Genomic DNA, 24,021 nt, shown 5'->3' on the forward strand with positions numbered 1-24,021 from the left:
TATTGTTTGCTTTTCAAAGGCTACTTTGCTCAGTTGTTTTTATCTGCTTCTGTCCACCTATCAATTAATAAGGATATAATCTTTCTCTGTTGTCTTTTTTATACCTACATAGATTTTTAGGTATTTAAAATCTGTGTATTTTCATATATTACACTTACATACCTTCTGGGGAGATTAACATGTTTATAGCACTTCAACATAAGATGTTAAAATATTTCAACTATGTCTCATGCCTAATAGGCTTGCCAAGTTTTGTGTGTGTGTGCATGTGAGGGTGTGTGCCTATACCTGTGTGCTATTGAATTCGTTTTATCAGTTGGCTACAGAACATCATTAGGCCCAATGCCATGGCCTTAGAACAAAACAATGTTAGGGCATTTGTTTGAAGAAGATGAGATTATAAAACTCTTTAAAGAAAAATGAGAAACAAAAACAAAATCGTGATGGAAGAGGGTGAGAAAGTTTGAGTAATGCAAAAATAGGAACAAACTAGATTTATAAGTCCCAGGTGACTACTTAAGTCAGTTCTCACTAGTGTTTCGGTAATAACTTTCTGCTTTTTTTTTTTTGTTTTTAATATCTGCTGCCTGTTTTCAAATGTATGGCATAACAGTCCTTATATTCCGCACTTTCTAGGACTGATTCCACTCTCCATGTTCTATCTTTTTTCCCTGTAAGTATACCTTAACTTGTCAGACCATGTAGGCACATTCTGTGGCTCAGAAAATATGGTCACAGCATAAAAGACACAACATCAAAACAGGCTGTTAGAGTTGCCAACGAGGATTTATATCAGCTGCCATTCAAGAATGCTGAAAGAGCTATACAATGTTTACATGAAAGAAGATAGTGGTGTTGTGATTAGAAGTGGGGGAGTCTGTACTAAATTCACATTCTCATCCTACCATTTAGGACTGTGACCATGGACAATTGATGTAACCTTTTAAATTTTGGATTCTTCATTTGAAAATGGGAATCATTAAAGCACCACTTCAGAAGGTTTTAATGAGACTAAAAAGGCCATGTAAACTCTCAGTAAATGCTAACTATTGCTGGCTGCAGTGGCATAAACATAATCCCAGTGACTCAAACCTGTAATTCTAGTGACTCTAGAGGCTGAGGAAGGAGGATTGCAAGTTCAAGGCCAATCTCAGCAATTTAGTGAGGGACCAAGCAACTTAGTGAGACTCTGCTCAAAATAAAAAAATAAAAAGGGCTGGGGATGTGGTTCAGTGGTAAAGTGCTCCTGGGTTAGATCCCCAGTACCAAAAGTAAGTAAGTAGCTAAATAAAAGAAATGCTAGCTATTGTTATTTTTAGTTATCTTTATTACATTAGACATCAAATAATTGGACATTAACATTTGAGCCCTTATCAAATGTCTAAAACCCAAATTGTAATACTAGATAATTGTGGTAAGAATTTTCTATATATTTTTTCTTTAGAACTCTGTATTTTATGAATTAGGCCATCCTGCATTTTAAATTGAAGAGCTATCTATGTTGCGTAGACACAGTCACTTGATTGCTCCTTGCTACACATATCATTAAAAGGCTCCCAATTGCTTGTCTTTCAACTGATTATTATTACGGTATGGCTTAATTATTGAAAATTGAGAAAGTAAATAAATATTTAAAGAGGTAACAAAGAGTTGAGTGTGGAGGTGCATGCCTTAAACCCAGCTACTTGGCAAGCGGAGATAGGAAATTCACAAGTTCCAAATCAGTCTAGGCAATTCAGCAAGACCTGTGTCAATTTTAAAAAATGGGTTAAGAGTGTAGCTCAGTGGAATAATTCATGCCTAGCATGTGTGATACCCTAAGTTCAATCCCTAGTACCACAAAGAAAAAAAAAGTGAAAAAGGCAAAAAAAAAATCCTATTTCATATATAATTGCAATAACAATTTTTATGACTGTAATTTGGTCCCCTTTCCTTTTAATTCTTTAAGCTAGACTATAGAACTGGATGGTAAGTTATAATCTATAATCATTTTAAGATGTTTGAGGGCAGGGATGTACCTTAGGCATAGAACACTTGACTAGCATAAACAAGGATCTGGGTTTTATGTCCTGCACACACACACAAATATTTTCCTAAAAACAATTATCCACCCCCACCGTTTTTTTTCCCCTAAAATGTGCTCATCCATACTTTAGAGCTTACAGAGTGGCAGTCTCCCCATAGGCTCACTAGCACTCAATGATTCTTTTTTAAAATATCATTGAAGGTTTTCAGAGGCCAAATTTATAAATTAAGTAACACAATTGTCTTCTGTCCTCAGTAATTAATGAGACACTGTTTGGTCAATAATTGTTTTTTATGTTCCTAACACTATGATCAAATTTGTTCATTTTATATTTGAAAGAATTAAGCAGGATCAAAATACATCTTGTTTGTTATTTGAGTTGCATTGAAAGCATTTTATTCCGTCATGTGGCAAAGAAGTGATTGCACAAATGGTGATCTTAGAGCTCTGAGATAAGCTGTGGGAATATAGAGCAGTCTACATTTCTCTTATAAATCATCATCCTGAGTCCCATAGAAGGCAGACACACAGACAGTGTAATTTAATAGCTCTGAGGAGGTTACCACGGTTACCTGGAACCTCAGGCTGGAGGCTGCTTCCAAGGCTCATTGTACTAACACAATTACTTGTCTGAATCGAAGTGAAAATGTTCGAATATTATTTTTTTAACCTTGTTAGTGGCATGAATTATATTTTTATTTATTCTGAAGCATGGTGAAAGATGTATTTGAAGTCAGTTAGGCAGTTTTTTTGTCAAATAAATCCTTTGTGGCCTGCTTGACCTACAGATAAATTTCAGTATTTATATTCACTGTTACTCAAGAGGAGAATTGAATGGAAATGACTGGTAAGCATGGTGATGAAAACTCATTATTTTATTATTGGTTGATATTTCCTTAAAGAAGACAGTGGTAGGAATGGAAGGATGATCACAAAAAGCAGAGATCAGTTACAAACTCCTGAATTGCATATTCAAATCTCTCATACTTCTATCCCTCATTTATAACCCTACCTTCTGTCTCCATCCATGATGTTTTCTACTATCTCATTAACATACCATACACATTTAATTTTTTTGTCTGTTTATTGTTTTTCTTACCCCACTAGAAATAACTTCCATGGAGGTGAGGGTTCTGCTGTTCTTTTCAGGGCCCTACCACCTGTTTAGAAAAGTGACTAGCAGCCCACAGCAGGCATTCAGTAACTGTTAGTGAATGCATTTACAAGCAATGGTAATTCTATAAAATGCTTTGAAGAATAAGGTGAAATCTATGAAACTGTGTGTTAAGAATAAATGCTAACATGTCTAACTTTTTTTTTTTTTTTTTTCCGTACCAGGGATTAAAGGTAGTGGTACTTCACTACAGAGCCACATCCCTAGCCATTTTAAATTTTTTTTTTTAAATTTTGAGACAGGGTCTCATTAAGTTGCTTAAGGTCTCACTAAAAGCAGAGATCCATTACAAACTCCTTGATTACATACTCATATTTCTAACACCTCTACCCCTCATTTATAACCCTACCTTCTATCTAAATCCATGGTGTTTTCTTCTCACTAACATACCATACACATTTTATTTTTTGCATGTTTGTTGTTTTTCTCACCCCACTAGAAATAACTAAATTGCTTAAGGTCTCACTAAAAAATTGCTTAGACTGGCTTTGAGCTTTGCAAATCTCCTGCCTCAGCCTTGAGAGATGCTTGGATTATAAGTGTATACTATGGCATCTGACTTAACTTTTGATGCACATCTCTCAAAGATATAAACAATCTACATCTAGCTAATCAAAGTTTTTGAATGAAAATGAATATCTGATGATATCTAAGTTATTTTAGACCAGATCGTCATTATTTAGCAAAAGTATTTTAAAGCCAAATTTTTCAGTAGCTAGAAATATGATTCATTACAATCAATGATAATTCTAGAAAATGTTAAGGAAATCTAGTGATTTGGGTATTGCTGTTTAGTATTTCCTTTCAATTACTGAATAGAAACTTAATAATTTAAATTCTGGATATTGAAAATACTTTTATGAAATAAATACATTAATTTTCCAGCTTTTACAACTAGAGTGTATCAAGTATAATTTACTTAAAAACATTTGTGTTTGAACACTCCTTAGATATTTGGTATTATAGTTATAGTAATGAATAGTCATTATCTTTTAGAATTACAAAATACAAATATAACTACACATAAAAGGATATATCTGAGAATTTTCCATGCAAAATATTATAAGGGGACAGTGGATAAGAATGTGGGTAGGGTAGGTTGGTGGTCATTGGTGTTAGGGATGAGTGCCAGGTGTGATAATTGAAGTATTATTTTCTCTACTTCTTTGTAAATATTCTCCATAATAGGAGAAAGAGGAAGGTAAGAGGAAAAAATGTAAGAGTAGAAGATAAAAGTATTGTGAAGAAATAGAGTAAATATTAGAGAAATATATAAGCAATTTTATGTAAAACAATGAATAAATGGGCAGTAAACATTACTGAACACTTATATGCCACACACTGTTCCAACTCCTATAATCTTAAAAATCCTATGAGCTGGGATCTATGATTATTATCATTTTTCAAATAAGGAAATTGCAATTCAAAGTGAGAAAATTCTATAAGATATAGGTGATGAAGCTTTTAAAATATTTATGTTACTGAACCTAAGACACCAGTTTAGGGTGTTTTTACATCATCAGAGGCATTACATTGTAAGGTGCAAGTGTATTGCAAGACAAGCTGTTATTTTATGTATCTCTAAGAAAGAAAAACTTAGAATTTTTATTTTATACTTATTGTAAGAACTCTTATGTTGCTTTACATAAAGATTTTTGTGTGTTGTTATAGATCACTACTGTTTATACTAAAAAGGGGAAATACAAATTGAGATCTTTCTAAAATATTTTACATTCTGAAGTTCATTAAAAAAGTTTTGAATGTCTCTATTTTTCCCTGCAATATTATCCCTGTGCCATTAAAAAAGTAGTGCCACAACTTCGGTCAGAAGAATGCTTTGTTACTGTCTCTGGAACTTTCTTCTTAGACAGTGACAATCATTTTGCAAATTTTGATGCAAACACTTTCCTGAACTTAGCAAAGTTATCAAGGTAGGTTTTTAACAGGACTCCTTATCCTTCCTAAAATGATCCCTAAATGGTTCAATAACTTGAAATCTAGAGGAGAATAGTTGCTTAGTCAAATTCAGAAAAATAACCAAATTAACACACGCAAAAATAAGTGAAAATGTGTCAAAAGCACCACCTGGACCATGGTAACAATAAAGACTCAAGTGAATTCAGAGATATTCAAATGTGAAGATAGAGTAAACAGTATGTGTCTCAGAATAGATGAAATTAAGTAAATTTCTTAGCTGAATAATGGATGCACAGGTGTTCAGTACATGCTTGTAAAACATTTCAAAACAAAAGGTTAGATGAGATGTGAAGGGGGGGGGACTTACTTTTGCTGAGCCTTTCATTTCCTGCCAAGGAGAGTTTATTTTATTCTACAGAATTGGTATTTAAGGACTATTTTTGAGAAGGATGGAGACTAAATCAAATATACTTAATTTTAAAAGAACTCTAACATAAATGTGTAAGATAGACTAATTATGGCTAGAAGTAGCATTAAGAACAAAGACAAAGAGGGGACAGAGCTCAAGGTGAATTTCTTAACTGTCAAAAGTGGGACAGTGGCCTGAGTGAATGGCAAAAAATCTCTCGTTTTATGAATATTTACCTTGCATATCTAGGCATATTATTTATTTTATTTTTCTAGAAGTCAAATATTTTTTAAAAAATTACTTTAGTTCAATGTATTTCAATATCTAAATGCAATGTCTCTTTATTTCAGAGCTTCTGATTATAAAATGGAACATAAACTAATACCTAAACAAAACTAGGGAATAATTGACACTGTTATTTAATACAGTATTTAGTTTTAAAATCTAAAAAATCATTTAGACATTGTTTTGAATGCAGATATTTTAAAAGTACTATTTATTTTAGAATATATTGTTAGAATGAAGGTCTATGGTACAAGTGATGTGTGTATGCAGTTGTGTAATTATTTGTTATCCATTAAAGTCTCATGATGATTAGCATATGGTATTATATAATATTGCATAATAACATATGATGACTGTAATTAAGTTCATTGACTTAAGACATTGTTTTTTAATGACCCTCAGTGGATACTGAATAAAAGGTAAATTAAAGATTCATTAAGTGGTGTTCAGAAGGAAAAAATGTTTTCAAATGGCAGATGTACTGTGAAATTGAATGGATTTTATTAAGATGCGATATCTGTTGTTTTATCAAGTGATGAGTTCAGGTCTCAATAAACTTTAAAAATATCATTTGTTTTCACTTTATTTAAAATTCTGGGCTATAAGAGTGCAAACAATTTGGAGAAAACTCTGGAAATTTTAATGTTGCTACATCAGAGTGACCTGTAGTGTGGTTTTCTTTAAATTTCTGATGTCTGAAAGGAAAAGCAAAGGAGAAATGAAGACAAAAATAATGTATGCAGTAGAATTAGAAAAAAAAAAAAACCTGTAGCATCCAGAATTTCCCCATTTACATTAGTTGAATTTAAGATTATAAACCAGAAGAGCTGTGCTTGAAAATAGGTATGGCTATTCAGAAAATTAGATACAGGGAAATAGACTGGTTTTGATTCTCTTGTTCCTAAAGGTGATATAAAAGCATTTCAAATATTAAAAATGTATTGGATTTGCACTTTTCCATATAAGCTAGCATTCCAATAACATTTGTTTAAGAAGAAACCAGGCTCAGTGACTCATGCCTCCAGTCCCAGAGCTTGGGAGGCTGAGGCAAGAGGATCATAAATTCAAAGTCGGCCTTAGCAATTTAGCAAGCCCCTAAGCAACTCAGTAAGATGGTCTAAAAATTAAAAAACAAAATAGAAGAATAAAAAAGGCAGCTGAGGATGTGGCTTAGTGGCTAAGTATCCTTTTTCAATCCTGTATTTAACAATAACAACAACAACAACAATAAAACAGAATAAAGACAGTGCCATTTGTATAGTAAGATTTTTATAAATGCCATTTCAATATCATGTGAATATTTGATAGAGGCGGCTATTCTTAAAAACTTGCTTGTGATTCTGACATACTGGATTTGAAGAGGGTTTCCTTTGCTAAAAAGTCAGTATGCTTCTTTTTATGAACAAAATAACAAGTATGTGGATGATAAAGAGAAGACTCATTAACCTTTCCAGTGGGGGATCAGGTCCTGGAGATAAAACTTGTCCCTACCTGAAAGCTTCCCTGATGTTAGTCTACAATATTACTATACACCTTTTGGGCTCCAACTTTTATAAACTACCAGCATCCTTACTGGTAATAATTAATAAAATGAAGTTTTCTCTTAGGCTTAGGAAAGGAAATTGAAACCAAAGGCAGAGTTAATGCCTAAGAGGAGAATGTTTTTATTTTAAAAATAGTTTCATTGGGATATAAATTGCATACTGTAAAAATTCACCTATTCAAATTGAACAATTTAATGATTTTTAAGGTGCTCAGAGTTGTATAATTATCACCATGATCAGATCCATTTTAGAATATGTTGATCACTTTCCAAATATAGTCCCCGTTCATTAGCAGTTACACAGTCATCTTCTGTTCCTTCCAATTCCCATGTACCAGTCCTATGTAATCATTAATCTATATATAGCTTCATCTGTTCTGGATTTACACATATAGTTATGTACCATTTAATGATGAGTCTGTGTTCTGAGAAATTTGCCATTGGATGATGTTGTCATTGTGCAAACAGAGTATATTTACACAAACTAAGATGGTACAGCATCATTAGGCCATATAATGAGACCACAGTATATATGGTCTGTTGATTAAATTGTCATTCTGTGATATGTTACTTTAAATAGAATTATATGACACACTTGTCTATCCATAACCTTGGGTTCTGTGTCTGTGGATTCAATCAACTGCATGTAAAATTTATTTGAAAAAAATTTCCAGAAAGTTCTCAAGAGTAAAATTTGAATTTGTTGTGCTTTTGAGCACCACACTGCATTTATGCTAATGAATTGATATGTAGGCAAACCTGGTTATAGTTGCTCGTCATTTTATAGGAACCCATTTATTCTTTAGCAGTGTTTGAACAGTGTTCATCTTATGTCTAGTTTGTGTAGTATCATTTCAGGTGAACTGAACATGTGAAGCATTTTCTACTATTTATATGGCATATGCATTGTATTATTTATTACAAGTCTCTGGAGATTATTTAAATATTTAAAGAGATGATAAAAGGAAGGTATCCATAGATTATATGCAAATAATATGCCATTTTACATAAGAGACTTACTTGAGCATCCTTAGATTTTGGTATCCCAGGTGCCCTGAAGTCAGTCTCTCATATTTAGTGAGAAATGACTCTGTGGTCTTTTGTGACTGACTTCTTTTCCTAAGTGCAGTGTTTTCAAAATTCATCTGTGCTGTCCTAGGTATCAGTACTTAATTCACTTTTATTGTTGAACCACATTTCACTGTATGAATATGCTACAGTTTATTTATCCTTTCAGCAGTTGATGCATGTTTGGTTCTTTCTGCTTTTTGACCACTGTTAATAATGCTAGTATAAAACATTGTGTACCAGTCTTTATGTAGATGTATGTTTCATTTCTCTTGAGAATATACCTAGAAACTTGAAGTTTAACTTTTTGACAACTGTCAGACTGCTTTTAATAGCAGCTGAATCATTTTATATTTTCCACTTGCAGTGTATGAGGGTTCCAATTTCTCTACATTCCCATGGACACTTAGTATTTTTGATTTTGTTATCTTGGTGTGAAGTGGTCTTTCATTTTGGTTTTGACTTTTATTTCTTTAATGACTAAAAATACTTGGTGTCTTTTCATGCATTTATTAGTTATTTGTACATGTTCTTTGGAGATATGTCTATTCATATTTTTTGTCCATTTTTCAATTAAATTATTTGTCTTTTTGTTATCAAGTTAAAGAGTTCTCTATTACTCTGGATCAAATCCCCTAATTAGATACACAATTTGAAAATACTTTCTCCGAATTTGTGGGTTGCCTTTGCACTTTCTTGATGGTATCATTTGAAGCACAGCTGGGTATCTGATGAAGTCCACACATCTTTTCCTTTTGTTGTTGGTACTTCCTGCAATGAAGTTTTGCAAGATAGAAACTCTAAAAAAAATATACTGAGCCTTAGGTACTAAAAAAAAAAAATGTTTTCTAACCTGTTTTTGGATATAACATCTATGTTACTCTAAGTATTTGGGACCAAAGAAGTAGATATGATGTTGAAGTCAGCAATGCCACATCAAACAAACGTTTTTCAATTTTTGGAATCAGACATAGACTAAGGAAAGTGATTCCTCATACACATATATCCTAGTACAAAGTAAAATGAACATAAATGATTTTTTGAAACTCTAGAAGTGGGATCTTTAAAAAAGCAAAAAATGGAAAGGAATGCTAACTCTGTGCATGTGCGCGCGCACACACACACACACACACACACATGCAACATAAACACACCTATTTTTATTAATTTAAATCATGTAAGATGCCCTTGACATGTTCTTCATTTAGTTTTCTGTCTTTAATATTGACTTTTAGTGAATAGAGGAATTTCTATTCCCTAAGGACAGTGTTTCATATATTCCAGAAATATACAGATCCTTTCATAATATCTATGAAGACATTGTTTCTGTGCATATTATATATGGTTGGTATAACCCTGATTTTTGCTGCCCTTTATGCTATCCAACTTGTTGTTGGGTTTTTAAATTAACCTTCGTTCTAAACCTATTTTTCTAAATTGAAAAGGGTCTGTACTATATCAACAAGACAACTAAACCCTTTGTCCTCCTAAAGTACCTCCTCTTCCACAGTTGGCAGCATTTGCTTACACATCATAATGTAAGTGTATGCAGACAGAATTGCCACTGCCTACTATAATGGTTTTTGTAGACAGGGCATTGAAATATAAGTTATCATTTATTACGGTAAATGAGAATGTTTGTTTTCTTAACTATTTCACATATTGAAACATTTGTATTATTACTGATTTGTGTGGAAAGAACAAGTTAAAATGGGACTCAACACCTTGGAGAGCCTGTGTTTTTGAAGCAAGGTTTAACTTGGTCCAGTTCCCAATAAATCTCTCCTATGTGTTAAATTCTGCTTAACTTCTGTCATGAGAAAATAAGCAAAATCAGAAGGATTCATAAAATCACTTAACCATGCTGTGTAATTTTCAAGAGAAAATATAAGATTCCATTTTACCTTTAGAAAGGTCTCTTTGGAGTTAGCGTCTGCTGTGCTGAATCTTTCAGGACAAGAACAGAAAAGTCTTGAAGCGGTTTTCCTCTCTTTCAGCTCCTCCCCCAGGGTCCACTGCTATAGATGGGGAGCAGGACATCATCTGTCAGAAAATGGTTTCTGCTGCTGTCAGAGCAATATCTACACACAGTCTCCTTTCTTTCCAACCAGCTTGCCAGTAAACAGTTTGGGAACTGATGGATGGCTGGGGTACGAATGGGGAAAATACTGTCATTACGATCTCTAAGTACAAGACCAATTTCATATATATTTATTTCAAGTATGATGATAATTTTACATTTATGAATTACAGTAGATGGGGTAGAGAGAGAAGATGGGAGGGGAGGGGAGGGGGGATAGTAGAGGATAGGAAAGGTAGCAGAATACAACAATTACTAATAGGGCAGTATGTAAAACTGTGGATGTGTAACCGATGTGATTCTGCAATCTGTATATGGGGTAAAATTGGGAGTTCATAACCAACTTGAATCTAATGTATGAAACATGATATGTCAAGAGCTTTGTAATGTTGTGAACAACCAATAAAAAAATAAATAAATTTTCAAGTGGAGATATCCATAAAAAAAAGCAAAACTTGATTTAGTTTTTTTGTCTCCCCCTTCCTATTTTTAAAGAATAAATAAAAATATTTTCTTTTCTTTGGAACAATTTGTTCAAGCTTTAGGAGCCATTTAATTAAATTATTACCTGCTGGATCACCATCTGTTTTTTTCCTAGAAATAAGAAGCATAGCTTTCTTTTACATAGGCTTGGTAAATACGTAGAAGGTGCCAAAAAGCAATAAATATCATCACAGATGGACTGAGGCACTTCAATCTCTACACAGTCAGTCTTGATTGTTCTGGGCATAGCTAAATGGATTTTTCTGGATAGATTCCTTTCAAAATGTATTATGTGCAAGAGGGGAGTTGGGTTGATCTTCTTTCATAGATTCCACATTTTCTCCTTCATGATACAGAACATGATTTTGTTTTTAACTCCATGCTGCCCACATAACAAACACCAGTTCTGAAACATGTGTGCAAATAGAAATGTTAATGTGTCTAAGTGACTCGAAGTTGGTAAATTCTAGGATGGTTGTTCCAGGGGCCACTTTTTCAAAAGCTGCTTCATTATTCTTTCTGCTCCGTGTCCCCCATTTCTCTGACAATATCTTCACATCAGCCTCAATGCAGGTTTTCCTCTCTCTCTTTCAGCTTCCCCATTCCATGCTTTGATGTTTTGTTCAGGGCTTAAAAGAATTCAAGCATTCATTGTGGAAATTTACTTTGGTTTCTTATACCTACATTTGCTGTGTTAGGCCAAATGAGGTAGCTAGTTGTGAGTACAAGTTATTTTTATTATTATATTAATTATTATTAGCCACTCTTTATTCATCATTCCTGATCTTTATATGAATCTGATAAGTAGTACTTAAAACAAACATTTTTGGAATTATCTTGTTGATTTTCACCAGGCAAAATATCTAAGGCTAAGGCTACAGCTCAGTGTAGAAAATTTGGCATGCATATGCAAGGCCCCACCCCAAATCTAGTTTCATCTACAAAGAAAAGTTACTTACCCTGGAGTTCATAGGTAGTAATTATGGATGCAGAATTCAAATATGGCTGTTTTTATTCCTAATCCTTTATGATTTTAAAACAATAACAGTTAATATAGAATTATGCAGTTTATCAAATGCCTACAATAACAATATTTACCTTTATTAATCAATTAGCTCTTAAAAGTACACAGACTAAATATTACTGTCCTCTTTGGAAAAAGAAACAAACTAAAACAGTGGTTATAAATACATCGGTGGCAAAAATGACAATCAGGGGACTCTAAATTCTATTCTCTCTTTAGAATGCCTCGACTATTTGGAGCCCATTATTTATTGTGCAGCTTCCTGGTTCCAGATACTAGGCTAGGCTTCAAATATAAAAGATAACTAAACAAATTACCCACAGTCCAGACTGGAGTTAAGGGAAAATCAGTCTGGGGAAGAGCAAAAGCATTGTGTACCTGGAAACAGCATGAAAGTGGGGAGTTGAGGGAAGGAGCAGAATTGAAGTTTAGGCGAGGCATATGGCATGTGAGGTTTAGGTCAGGTCTTATATGCTTTAGAAAGGCATCTTCCCAGTTTCCTGTTCATGAAGAATAAAACGTTTCATAAGAATTTATTTTTCAGTGCTGTAGGTGGAAGCCAGGGCCTCACACATGCTAGACAAGCACTTTACCACTGAGCTACTTCACAGACTACATGATGTAGGTTCACTTTATTATTTATGTGGTGCTGAGAATCAAACCCAGTGCCTCACATGTGTAAGGCAAGAGTTCTACCACTGAGCCACAACCCCAGCCCCATGGTATAGGATTTTAGGCAGTCACGTGATATGATCCAGTTTCTGTTTTGGCAAAATAGCTAATACGTTCTAGCTATTTATTGCTGAGTGACAAACTTTTCCCAAATTTTGTGTCTTTGACCAACAACCATCTTATAAATATATCTCAACATTTGATAAGCATTACCGACAAGTCTCAGCTGTCCCATTCTGTCCCAAGTCTCATTATTTTACTCTATATGGCATCTACTAAACAGTGACAACAGCCAGCTGGGTGGCTGGTCTGGTCTGGAGCCAAAAGAGCTTCTCTCATGTGTCTGGCAGTTTGGTTTGAATGCCTGACTAAGCTCCTTCAACCTAAGGGTCTCAGGGCCTCCCTCCCTGGGATCTCCAACAATGTAGTTTGACTCTGTGAGAGAAAAAATTCTTGGAGATATGGTACTTTGATACAGGTATTTTATAGATATGATTGAGATATCAGTGTTTTGTTTGGGAGTAATATAGGTGATAGTTATGGAAGATGATTGGAATGAGAAGTCTTTCAGTACCAGCAGCTGAAGGAGTCTGCATAGAAGTGTTAGGAAGAAGGGTCTTTGGTTTTCATATAGAGTGACAGAGACCACAGCTCCAAAGCAGTAGTGAAGGATAGGTCAAATTTTCCTATTATTCTGAAGACCCAAGACTTGGTATACTTGAAATGGTAGAGAAAAAAACATATTATTTGATGTGATAGTCATTTCAAATAAAATATCCATTGGTTCATTATTGTTTAAAATATTTGATTCTTAGTATATACAAAAGAATAAAGTGAACTTATTTCTAGTCAGTTATTGTATTATTTCTAAATGGGTCCCTTATACATCAATAGTGAAATAAGTACAAATGAAAAGGTAAAAACTAAATAGTGGTAAAGGCTGATGGTAGGCAAAAGTACATATATAAAAGAGGATGCATTATGGGAACAAAGAAAAGTCATGTGAAAAGAGGCTAAAATTCATGTTGGTAAAATAATAATATTTGACATTGTAAAATTGAAGGACTAGGTAAATTTTTAAAATTTTTTGTGCATTATTATAATAAACCACCTTTCAATGGTGTCAATTATATAGGATTCCTGTTAAATGTTTTACATTTAATGCATTTTCATGCCTTTGCCTGACATTTAATTTCATATCAGCATTACTTTTATGTGCCATTGGAGGTCTTTCATTTTTTATAATATCCCTGCTCATAAATAAGATATAAATGACATATGCAGTGCTCAGTTCAGTTTTTTAGTAAACTGTTTAGTTGCTTTAATTTAGATCACACTATTAATATGCATGCATGTAAATTTTTAATAAAAATTAACTTCTCAATGGCAGACTGTCAAGCAGATATAATATATTGTTACAGTATTTCTTATTTTGTTTTCTTAATCAAATATACTTTTTTATTGAAAAGGTTATCTATTATTAGTATTATCATACATAAAGAAACACCACTTATAGGAGGAGCTTGAGTTTCATACATTTAAAGTAATGTTCTAGTCACCTTTTCTCAGATAAAATTCCATTGTTTATATTAATGGGAGGTCTAGGAGAAAATATTGTAAAAATAAATCCTTGTTTAGCTTCAGATGTATGCATATTGATGAATGAATGACATGTTAGAAATAAGAAAAAATAAGCAAAATCTTGGTCAATTTCTTTCTATTTTTTCTTTTGTTGCTTAGATAATTCAGGAAAAGCAATTGAGTCTTGATTCTTTCATCAACTGTCAATTGAAAATTGTCTTATATTTTGTTAGTAATGACTGAGCTTTTCAACTCTTAGTTTTCTTGTTATCAATATTTTTCTAATACTTGGGAAAATATATCAGTTAATAATTACTAGCCCCACTGTAAATTGTCTTTGTCTTTTAAGTAGCATAGCATGCATTTAATCTAGAAGTAATTCTTGTTATTGGAGTATTTTTGGTTAAATCCCTGATTTTCATTTTCTTTAGTGTGTGGTATAAAAGTTTGAAAGCTGAATATTAAAAATTTACATTTAGATGTTTTTATTGGATCTTTAGCTAAAGAATATATTTTCAGAATTTCCCCAGTATAAATTTGGGAAATTTCATATGATGCACATTCTATTACTATGTAACAGAATTTTAAATGATCATTAACATACTATACAACTGTGTTCCTTTTTCAGTTAATCACAGATTCACAATTTATTAATAATTTTCCCTAGTAACATCCCAAAGGAACACATATGAATAAAACAAATTCAGAAAGTAAAAAATAAAGATTCTAAGTGCACTGGATTCCCAACCTGGGTCTCAAGTAGTTTTCTGTGTTATCATTTTAGGAAACATAACAAAACGAATTTTAGAATAAAGCATTTCCAGGTTGTAGAAACCTGTTGATACTTTGTGAAAGGTAAAGATATTTAAAAAGTAAACCAATAAAATACCTTTGAAAAATGTGAAAAATAGAGTACTTAGTGGCAGCATGTAGATAAAAGCTTCATCTGTCTGTTCCTGGAAATCCAAATGCCATAGTCAAAAAGCAGCAATTTAAGATCATTCACGCTGGCTGAAAAGGATAAAAAATTGCAGTGTATCTATGGAGCTAAGAGCCTCCTCCTGGCAGATGGCTCTCAAAAAGCCAAGTGGTGATTGTATTGATGTGTTAACTCTTGACACCCTCAAAGCCCTCTTAGGCCAGTGCAAACTTCACATACTAGGGAGAGGGATAGGGTGGACCAAAGGGTTTGAATGGCTGAAAAAACAGGTCAGTAGCAGGTTGAATGTGATCTGTATCTGTCAAAATCTAAGCAGTGTTCTTTTGCTCTTTGTCCCCTCAGTAGCAGATGAAGAGAGAAATTTTGAAAGTATTCCTAAGAAGACACCATAAAGTAGAGGTTGTGGTCTTTTCCTTGGAGCACTGTGCTTTGGAAGCAATTTTACCTTATTCAAAACTACAGCGCCAGGAAGCATAGATGTCTGGCAGGTGCAGTCCCGAACAAATAACAAAGACTTTTAAGTCCTGGAGTCAGTAGCCCTCAGAGATCTAAAGGTCAAGGCAGGACCATTAAGATTGAATGGCCATGGAGACTCCTGGTGCTTGTGGTCACACTGGTGACATACCAGGGATAGTGAGCCAATAAGATCTCTGTGTCTGTTAACATTAGGCTAACTCTAAAAACACTTAGGGGACCCTGAAAGCTGAAATGCTTAATAGAGGAATCGAGGTTTGACACATTGGGTAGCTCTTTAATTATTAGCTAGGAAAATGACTGAACCACTGAAACTCCGATAACTCATGTATGCAAATGAGAAGTATAACAGTACTAAATGTAGTGGATTATTTGATTAAAAGAGCACAGTGCATGAAAAACTCTAACCTCATAGTAAGTCCTCATTTTAAGGGTTCAAGAAGTAATCTATTAGTCTATTATTTTGAATATAATATGGGGATATTACTTCTGTTTACCAAAATCTAAGTGTAAAAGATAAAATGAGATTTACAGATTTCTCTCTTTAGAAGAGAAACGTATGTCTCTGATGTAGAAATCTAAAACTCCAAAAAGAGAAGTCTTAGAAAAAACAAAATTAGAAACAAATCTTTCAGTTTAAACTAACAGCTTTATGTATCAAGAAGTGAGATCAGCAGAAGACTGATGAGCAGGACCTGTAACAACCTTCTTTTCCCTGACTGTAATGAAGCTTGCAACTACAGCAAAATTAAATTACAGTGGCTTTCTTTAGCTAGAATATTAGAATTTTTTCTCTTCCACTCTTCTTTATTTTGTATTTTCATGATTATTTTTATCTTACTTATATGCATTTCTAATGTGAGCCATTTCAAATACTCTGAAGATGCAGAGGATGTAAATTCTGTGAAGTAAGTAAATACTTCTGGAGATTTATACTATAAATGGAAATGATGACAGGCAAAGAAAGACACTCTAGAATCTAGATGGGGCTGAAATTAAACACCACAAGGGACCAGAAAAGGAGTCTATGGCAAGAACAAGAACTGTTTACACATCCCTATGTCAGAAGTGATTTGTGATGTTAGTGAGATAAGCTCACAGGATAGATATTCTAAATAGTTGTAAATGTTCCAACGACTAGTTCAGGATACCAATGGACTGTGCTTTATATTGCTTTGATTCATTTTAATTGATTCTTTTGTTTCCCAAATCCGAAATTGAACCATATCATTCTGCTATTGAAAAACCTTACCATAAATACAGGTCAGTGGGCCCAACTAACCGTCCAGTTAGAGTGTATGAGACAAATTGCTTCTGCACACAGGTCTCAGAAGAAAAACTGGACGACTCAGGGAACTGGCAGGTGGTCATACATATGCAAGTGATCTAAAACAAATTTCACAAACCGGCTGGATTTCATCAAATAATTTTCTTTCAAATGGTTCTGACTGCATTTTGCAATTTATAGCTCATTAATTTGGCATCCTGTAAGCATTTCTTTTACATGTCCTTTAGAGATCAAGGTTAGAGTAAAGTTTTGGTCTTAGACTCTTCAACTTTTCTGCTCTCCTCTTTGCCTAAAATTTGGTATATCATTATGCATTTTAGAGTGGGCTTTAACTGAGGTTTTTTGTTCCTAAATATAAATCACAGATGATAATTTCCTCTTTCTTTATACATACTGTTTATTCAGTTAGTGAGGCATGAACAACAAATGATTATTATTTCTTTTATTGTAATTAAGTAAGGAATTGTTAATGCATTTACAGACACGATAGCAATTGCCAAGGCCATTTAACAAAATCACAGATGGAAAAAAAATATTATTATACCAAAAATTTAAGCCAGAAACAACATCCTCTAAATTACTGTTTTTATGGTTTTATCTTTTCCCCTGCTTTCAAGTTGAGACCATTAAAGCTTTCAACAACAAAAATTTATTCCATAAACATGGAATTTATTTGTACAAACTAGGTTCATACTGAAAATTTTATCTCAAATGGTTTTAGCCTATAAGAAATATTCTTAAATTTAGATTTTTAAATTCCTCTGGATACTAATATAGTTCACTGATACAGTATCTAAAGTGATATTACATGAAGTTGCATAATGAATGCCTTTTGATGAGGCACTGACATTTCTAAGAAATGTCTTTCCCTCAAATCAATCCACACATACCAGCAAATGATTTGACATTCAAAGCTTCAGGAAACACTGTATGAATATTTTTCTCACTGTACATAAAGATTCAATCAAAGGACTGTCAGAGGAAATTGAGAGTCTGACTGCCTTATGTTTTAAAGTTAATCTGCTAGAGTCATTTATTTATTTTCCATGTAGAATAACTTTTACAAGCAGAAAAGCCTTGAGATATTTTCTGAATTCTAATAAGATCTACATAGTCTTTTATACTGTTTAAGTTAAAATACTGTCAATAACATTTTAGCCAGTGGAACAAGTCAACCATTTATGACAAACATGGTGTTCTATACCAGAATTACATGTATAATTTGTTTTCATAACTGCATATCACTAAATCCTGGAATTATGAAAAGGAATTTTTGAGAGTTTTAGAAAATCTCCATTTTTTTCTTTTTATAAAGATAATAAAAAGAAACTCAGCTCTGTAATCACAAGACACAGAATTGGTTGTTGCAAACCAAATTTAATGACTTTAATTATAAATATTCACCAAACATCTCTCTTTATCCATCTGAACCATAGATAATGATTAAAAGAATGTTCCCCATACTCAAAAGCATTTGGTATACAACTCATTCCTCATTACCTCCAGGTCTTAGTTGTTAAAACTTAAATTTCTGGTCATGCTTTAACTTATTTAATTATGACTGTATTTTAAAGACATATGCTTCAAATATTCCTGTCTTCATTGACTCTTTGGAATTTCTGGAGTGACCCTTTATTAGTGGATAGCTTACAATGTGCTAGATCTTATTTAGAGCATTTTACATATTTTAATTTATTTTTCATTATAACTCATAGATCTGGTGATATTGTCATTTATATTTTACAAATGTGGATTTTAAGCATAACAATATTCACTAGATGGCCCAAATTGCATAGCAGAACTAGGATTTGAACTAAGTAGTTTCATTATAAAGTCTACTAATTTGGAAATTTATAAAGTCAGAGCATTCATGTAGTAAATTTCCTCATAATTGATGATCAAGAAAGAACTAGAGCTATAATCATATCCCTAAGAAGCATTAGTAATATTTAACATATTAAATACAATTTTTATTGAGGATGTATTTATTATATAAAATACTTGCCAGCCACTAAGTTAGACTAGATCTTATTTTACATATAAAAATTTCAGTCTCTTAGTATATTTTCCTTTATTTCCATGTAATTTATGTAGTTTCATTTATTTAGAATTTGTGAAGAAATTAGTGTTAAGCAGCATCAATTTTTTTTAAATGAATAATATCTGTTGTATTGGTGCAAATTCATTTTTATTGGTCTAAACCAGACACAGTCTAGAAAAATACATTTTAGTTAAACTTGTATCTGCTTTATTTTTCCTTTTAGAGGTATAATTGTATATAAAAGGTAAATATTTTAATATATTAAATTGTAAAAACAGTTTAGCCTTCAGTGTGGCCCTGTGTGGGTAGAATTCTTATCTAAGAGAATAAATCTGTTGGAAACTGGGAGAATATATTATGTTTTTCACAAAAATTAGATTATTTAAAAAAGTCCAAGTGTCACAATATAGAAAGTCAGGATGTTATATATATTTCCATTAGAATAAATGTCACAGTACATCTTTTTGGATAAAGATTTATATACTGTGTGTGTGTGTGTGTGTGTGTGTGTGTGTGTTTTCTAAAATCTGCTACATATATTGTTTTTAATCACTCACAAGCCTTATAATAATATGACAATTTAAACTAAATAAATCATGTACATCAGTAAGGGAAAAATATGAAGTTTGAATGACATAATTATATGATTATATCTAAGAAATATTGAATATATATCTATCTTTATAACATTTTAATCTTGCTTGGGAATTTGAGAGTTCTGGTTCAAAGAAATGTGATGTATCATTTACTTTTCTCACAAGGCATAGGTATTATAAAGATGATACATTCTTTGTGGGACCCATGGGATAATTTATGTTTCAGAATTGAATATATCGATGGATTTGATTCAGACCACTGCAAAACAAACAAACAAACAACTTGAAATTATCACCAAAATTTTATTTATTTGGTAGTTTAGTACACATTTTGTTTGTGATTGGTTTATTATATATGTATAATAAATGTAAAACCAATCTATTGGGGTAAATATATGTGAGTTAGAGTTTTGCAAGAAGTCTATAATATTTTTCATAAGAGAAGAAAATGTTAAAGAAGCAGTCTACTAAGGTGTAATATATATTATACCATCTACATTTATACATAGTAACATATTTACACATCTGTACTTACATATATATTTATAAATTTCATGTACACATATTTAAATGATATAATACAATATATTGAATTGTTTTTTGCCAAGTAAATGATCAAAATTCTTTATTGCATACATTATCATATACTAATTTCCTTGGCAAAAATTTCATGAAATACTTTTAGATTTTGTACCATCAAGTGACTTCATCTACCTTTGACCCAGATAGTGCTCTCCTGGAATATAGAATACATTAAAGATTTATTAATGTGTAATGAGTCCAGAAGTGGTAGTAAGGGTGTCAGGCAGATATCCATCATGGTGAGGAGTTAATATCTGTATCTGCATTACATTCTAATTGATGGCTCTGTCTGATGTTTGAAAAGCGTTAAATTGCTGATGTACATGTGATGAAATGCCTATTGTCAAGCTAGAGATGAAAACTCTGCATCTTCATCGCAACTGGTTTTAAAATGATTTGTTGAGAAATGACTTTGAATATGTGCATTGGAGGTCAGATTTAGAAATCTCACATTTCTTCACAAATTGCATATACTATGTCTTACTTGAGCATAAACCATTCGCTATGGTTCAGGTTTGTTTGTTTGTTTGTTTGTTTTAGAAAAGCCTTTGGAGAGAGTGACTTCTGTATAACTATGTTGAGATAATATCTGAGTAAATTAATAATACATAAGCTGAAAGTTTAAAAATGTAAGTATTGTATCATGCCAAGACAGTAGCAAAAACAAAGCAATAGCAAAAACTAGCAAACAGAAACAAAATTCAAAACAAGGAAGTCAGGATGGAATGAGGGAGGGAAAAAGAAAGTTTGTGAAAGCATATCTGATGTTATTCTAATACATACCAAAAAATACCAACATTTAAAGTATATAGTATTTTAATTTCTATATATAGAATAAATGTCCATGAGTTTGATATTGTTATCATGCGTATTACACAGACAAAGAGTTACAGAAAACTTAAGTCTTTTGTCTGGTGTCTTCTTTTTCTAACTTTCTCTCATTATCTCTGGCCCTGTGCTTCCTCCTCAGTCCTACCATACCACTGTTTTCCAAGCCAGCCATTCTCATTTCTTCTGTTTGTAAATTTTCCCTTACCTCAATGCCTTCCTCTCACATTGCTCTTTTCCTGCCATAAACCACTAAAAGATCACTTTCTTAAATAATCTTTTCTCATATTTTCTACCAGAATCAATCTCACCTAAATTACCCTGGAGCTGTGTATAATTTATTTGACTTCCTTTTTTGTTTATATATTTGACTCTGATTGTATTGTTCTCTACTTTGGGGATAGGTACCTATTTATCTTTGTCATTATGCTTCTACCAATACCTGATACACATCTTTGAGCCAACTCTGGGTTAGAATGAATCCCTGATTATAGGGTAGCCTATTGCCAGGTGTAGTGGTACATACCTGTAATTCCAGAGGCTCAGGAGGCTGAGGCAGGAACAAGTTCAAAGTCAGCCTCTGAAATTTAGCAAGGTCTTCAGCAACTTAGTGAGACTCTGCCTCAAAATAAATAAATAAATAAAAAGGGCTGGGGATGTTGCTCAGTGGTTAAGCCCCTCTGGGTTCAATCTCTAATACAAATATATATATATATATATATATATATATATATATATATATAAATAATATAGTAGCATTTGAAAATTCTAGTCAGAAGTACAATTATTTCCTTTTGCAAAATTTAATAACTAGTTTTTGAACTTAGAAATTCAGAACATTTGAATTATATGGGACTCCATTTGCCAGAATTGGCACTATGTATAGCCATAATTCTGTACATAATGCCACTTTCTCTGATGAAGTCTTTGTTTCCATCTTTTACATTAGAGATCACTTGTCAATCACTAGCTCTAAGGCAATTATATAATCAATTATCAGTTGAGCTCTGTTCTTTGTCCACCACAGTGGCATATGTTGAAAAATCATGAAATATAGTGAGGGACCTTAGAGTCCAGCTGGGGTGACAAATCTAATACTAAATCTAATATTGGTATTATCAGAGAAAATTTAAGTATAAGTGCTCTTAATCTGCAACAATAATACACCAGTGGGTTATTGAATACAGACTTAAGACCACTTGCAGTTAATTAGCCCAGTTATCCTAATATCACTCTGTAAGATTCAGCAAACTGTCATCCAAAAATGTGTAAGGGAAAAATACCTCCATCTGCCACTCCTGTAGTAAGGTTATAAAATCAGACTCTCCTAGGCTGGCAAAAGGCTTCCCACTTTGGATTGTTGCCACACTGGATTTTTATTTAATATTCACAGAGCCAGGCTAATTCATGTCACTAATTCCTTGGGACATCTTATTGTTCCCTCGTAGCCGGAAAAATTTCCACTCCTTTTAGTAGTTTGTGACTATGTAATACATTATATTTTGCTTCTTAAGTATTTTGTTGTTGGTGGTGGTGGTTTGTTTTATTTTGGTTTTGGGTCTGGTATTGGAACTCAGGGCCTCACACATGCTAAGCAAGAGCTCTACCACTGAACAACATCCCTAGCCCTTTTTAAATTTTATTTTGAGACAAGCACTTGCTAAATTATTATGCACATACATATTATGTCCAGGCTGGCCTCAAACTTAGCATCTTCCTTTCTTAGTCTGCAGAAGAGCTGAGATATGGGTGTATTCCACCATGCCTGGCTGCTTCTTTTATTTTTGTAGAGCTGGTACTCCTTAGTTGTTGAAGAAGGTATTTTTATCTGAGATTTGTGGTTTTGAAACCAGCTGTGATAATGTAATCATCCTAACATCTTTTATACTTTTTCCTCCTAAGACAAGTTACCATTTTATTGGTTTTGACCTTTAATTTTTTAAAGTTGTTTTGAAATGTGTAAGTTTAATTTTGCCGTCATTGTAATAATTATCCTCCAGTGCAGTTGTACATTGTGACTTCTGTTATTCTGCTGAATTTCAAAGGTTAATTGTGTATGTGTGTAAGTATGTAATTTTAAAAATATTTTCTGATGTCCTCTCCACCAAGAAGCTTCTGCTTTTATTTTTAAAATTTTCCTTTCATATATGAACGTTAACAACAATACATTATTAAACAGTTATCTCAAATATGAATTTCTATAAGGAAAATTTTTCCCCTCTATTATGGTCACTAAAATTTTGTGGATACCAATAAGGTTTATTGAGTTTCTTATTTTTTTCCACCTTGTAAATGTTTTAAAAATTGCTTTCTTATTTTAAGAAAATATATTTCTTATTTTCACAGATAAAAAGATGGCATATCAGAAGGTCAATGCAGATCAGAGAGCTTCAGGACACTCCCAGTACTTAGACAATGATGACCTTCAAGCCACTGCCCTTGATTTAGAGTGGGACATGGAGAAGGAACTGGAAGAACCTGGTTTTGACCAGTTTCAGCTAGATACTGCAGAGAATCAGAACCTTGGGCACTCAGAAACTGCGGACCTCAATCTTGATTCCATTCAACCAGCAACTTCACCCAAAGGAAGGTTCCAGAGACTTCAGGAAGAATCTGACTATGTTGCCCATTATGGAAGATCTGCACCAAAGAGCAACCGCTGCCACATTTTAAAAATACTTTGCACAGCCACCATATTATTTATTTTTGGAATTTTGATAGGTTATTATGCACATACAAATTGCCCTTCAGATGCCACAACCTCAGGAACAGTCGATCCTCAGTTATACCAAGAGATTCTCAAGACAATCCAAGCAGAAGATATTAAGAAGTCTTTCAGGTAGGTGTAAAAGAAATGGATTTTGGTGGGATGCAATTCCTGGGAAAGATGTCCCACAGGGGATATTGCACTGGCAGTCTTGCCATGATTTAAGTCAGTTTTACAAACTGAGAAACATAACTTGTTAGCATATCCAGAAAAGAAACTTTGTAGAGGGTGACCCATTTTCAG

General features: G+C 33.0%; 1 protein-coding gene across 1 annotated transcript in view; it reads left to right on the forward strand.

The window, feature by feature from the left end:
• NAALADL2 (N-acetylated alpha-linked acidic dipeptidase like 2) overlaps positions 1–24,021 on the forward strand; it is a 961,526-nt gene that overhangs the window by 263,160 nt on the left and 674,345 nt on the right. The window contains exon 2 of the mRNA XM_081302331.1: positions 23,358–23,850. Coding sequence (XP_081158457.1) covers positions 23,366–23,850 — 485 coding nt within the window. The 5' untranslated portion in view covers positions 23,358–23,365. The remainder of the gene's footprint in view (positions 1–23,357; positions 23,851–24,021) is intronic.

Source organism: Spermophilus citellus (assembly GCF_964194105.1).
Source record: "Spermophilus citellus genome assembly, chromosome: 7".
Lineage (NCBI taxonomy): Eukaryota > Metazoa > Chordata > Mammalia > Rodentia > Sciuridae > Spermophilus > Spermophilus citellus.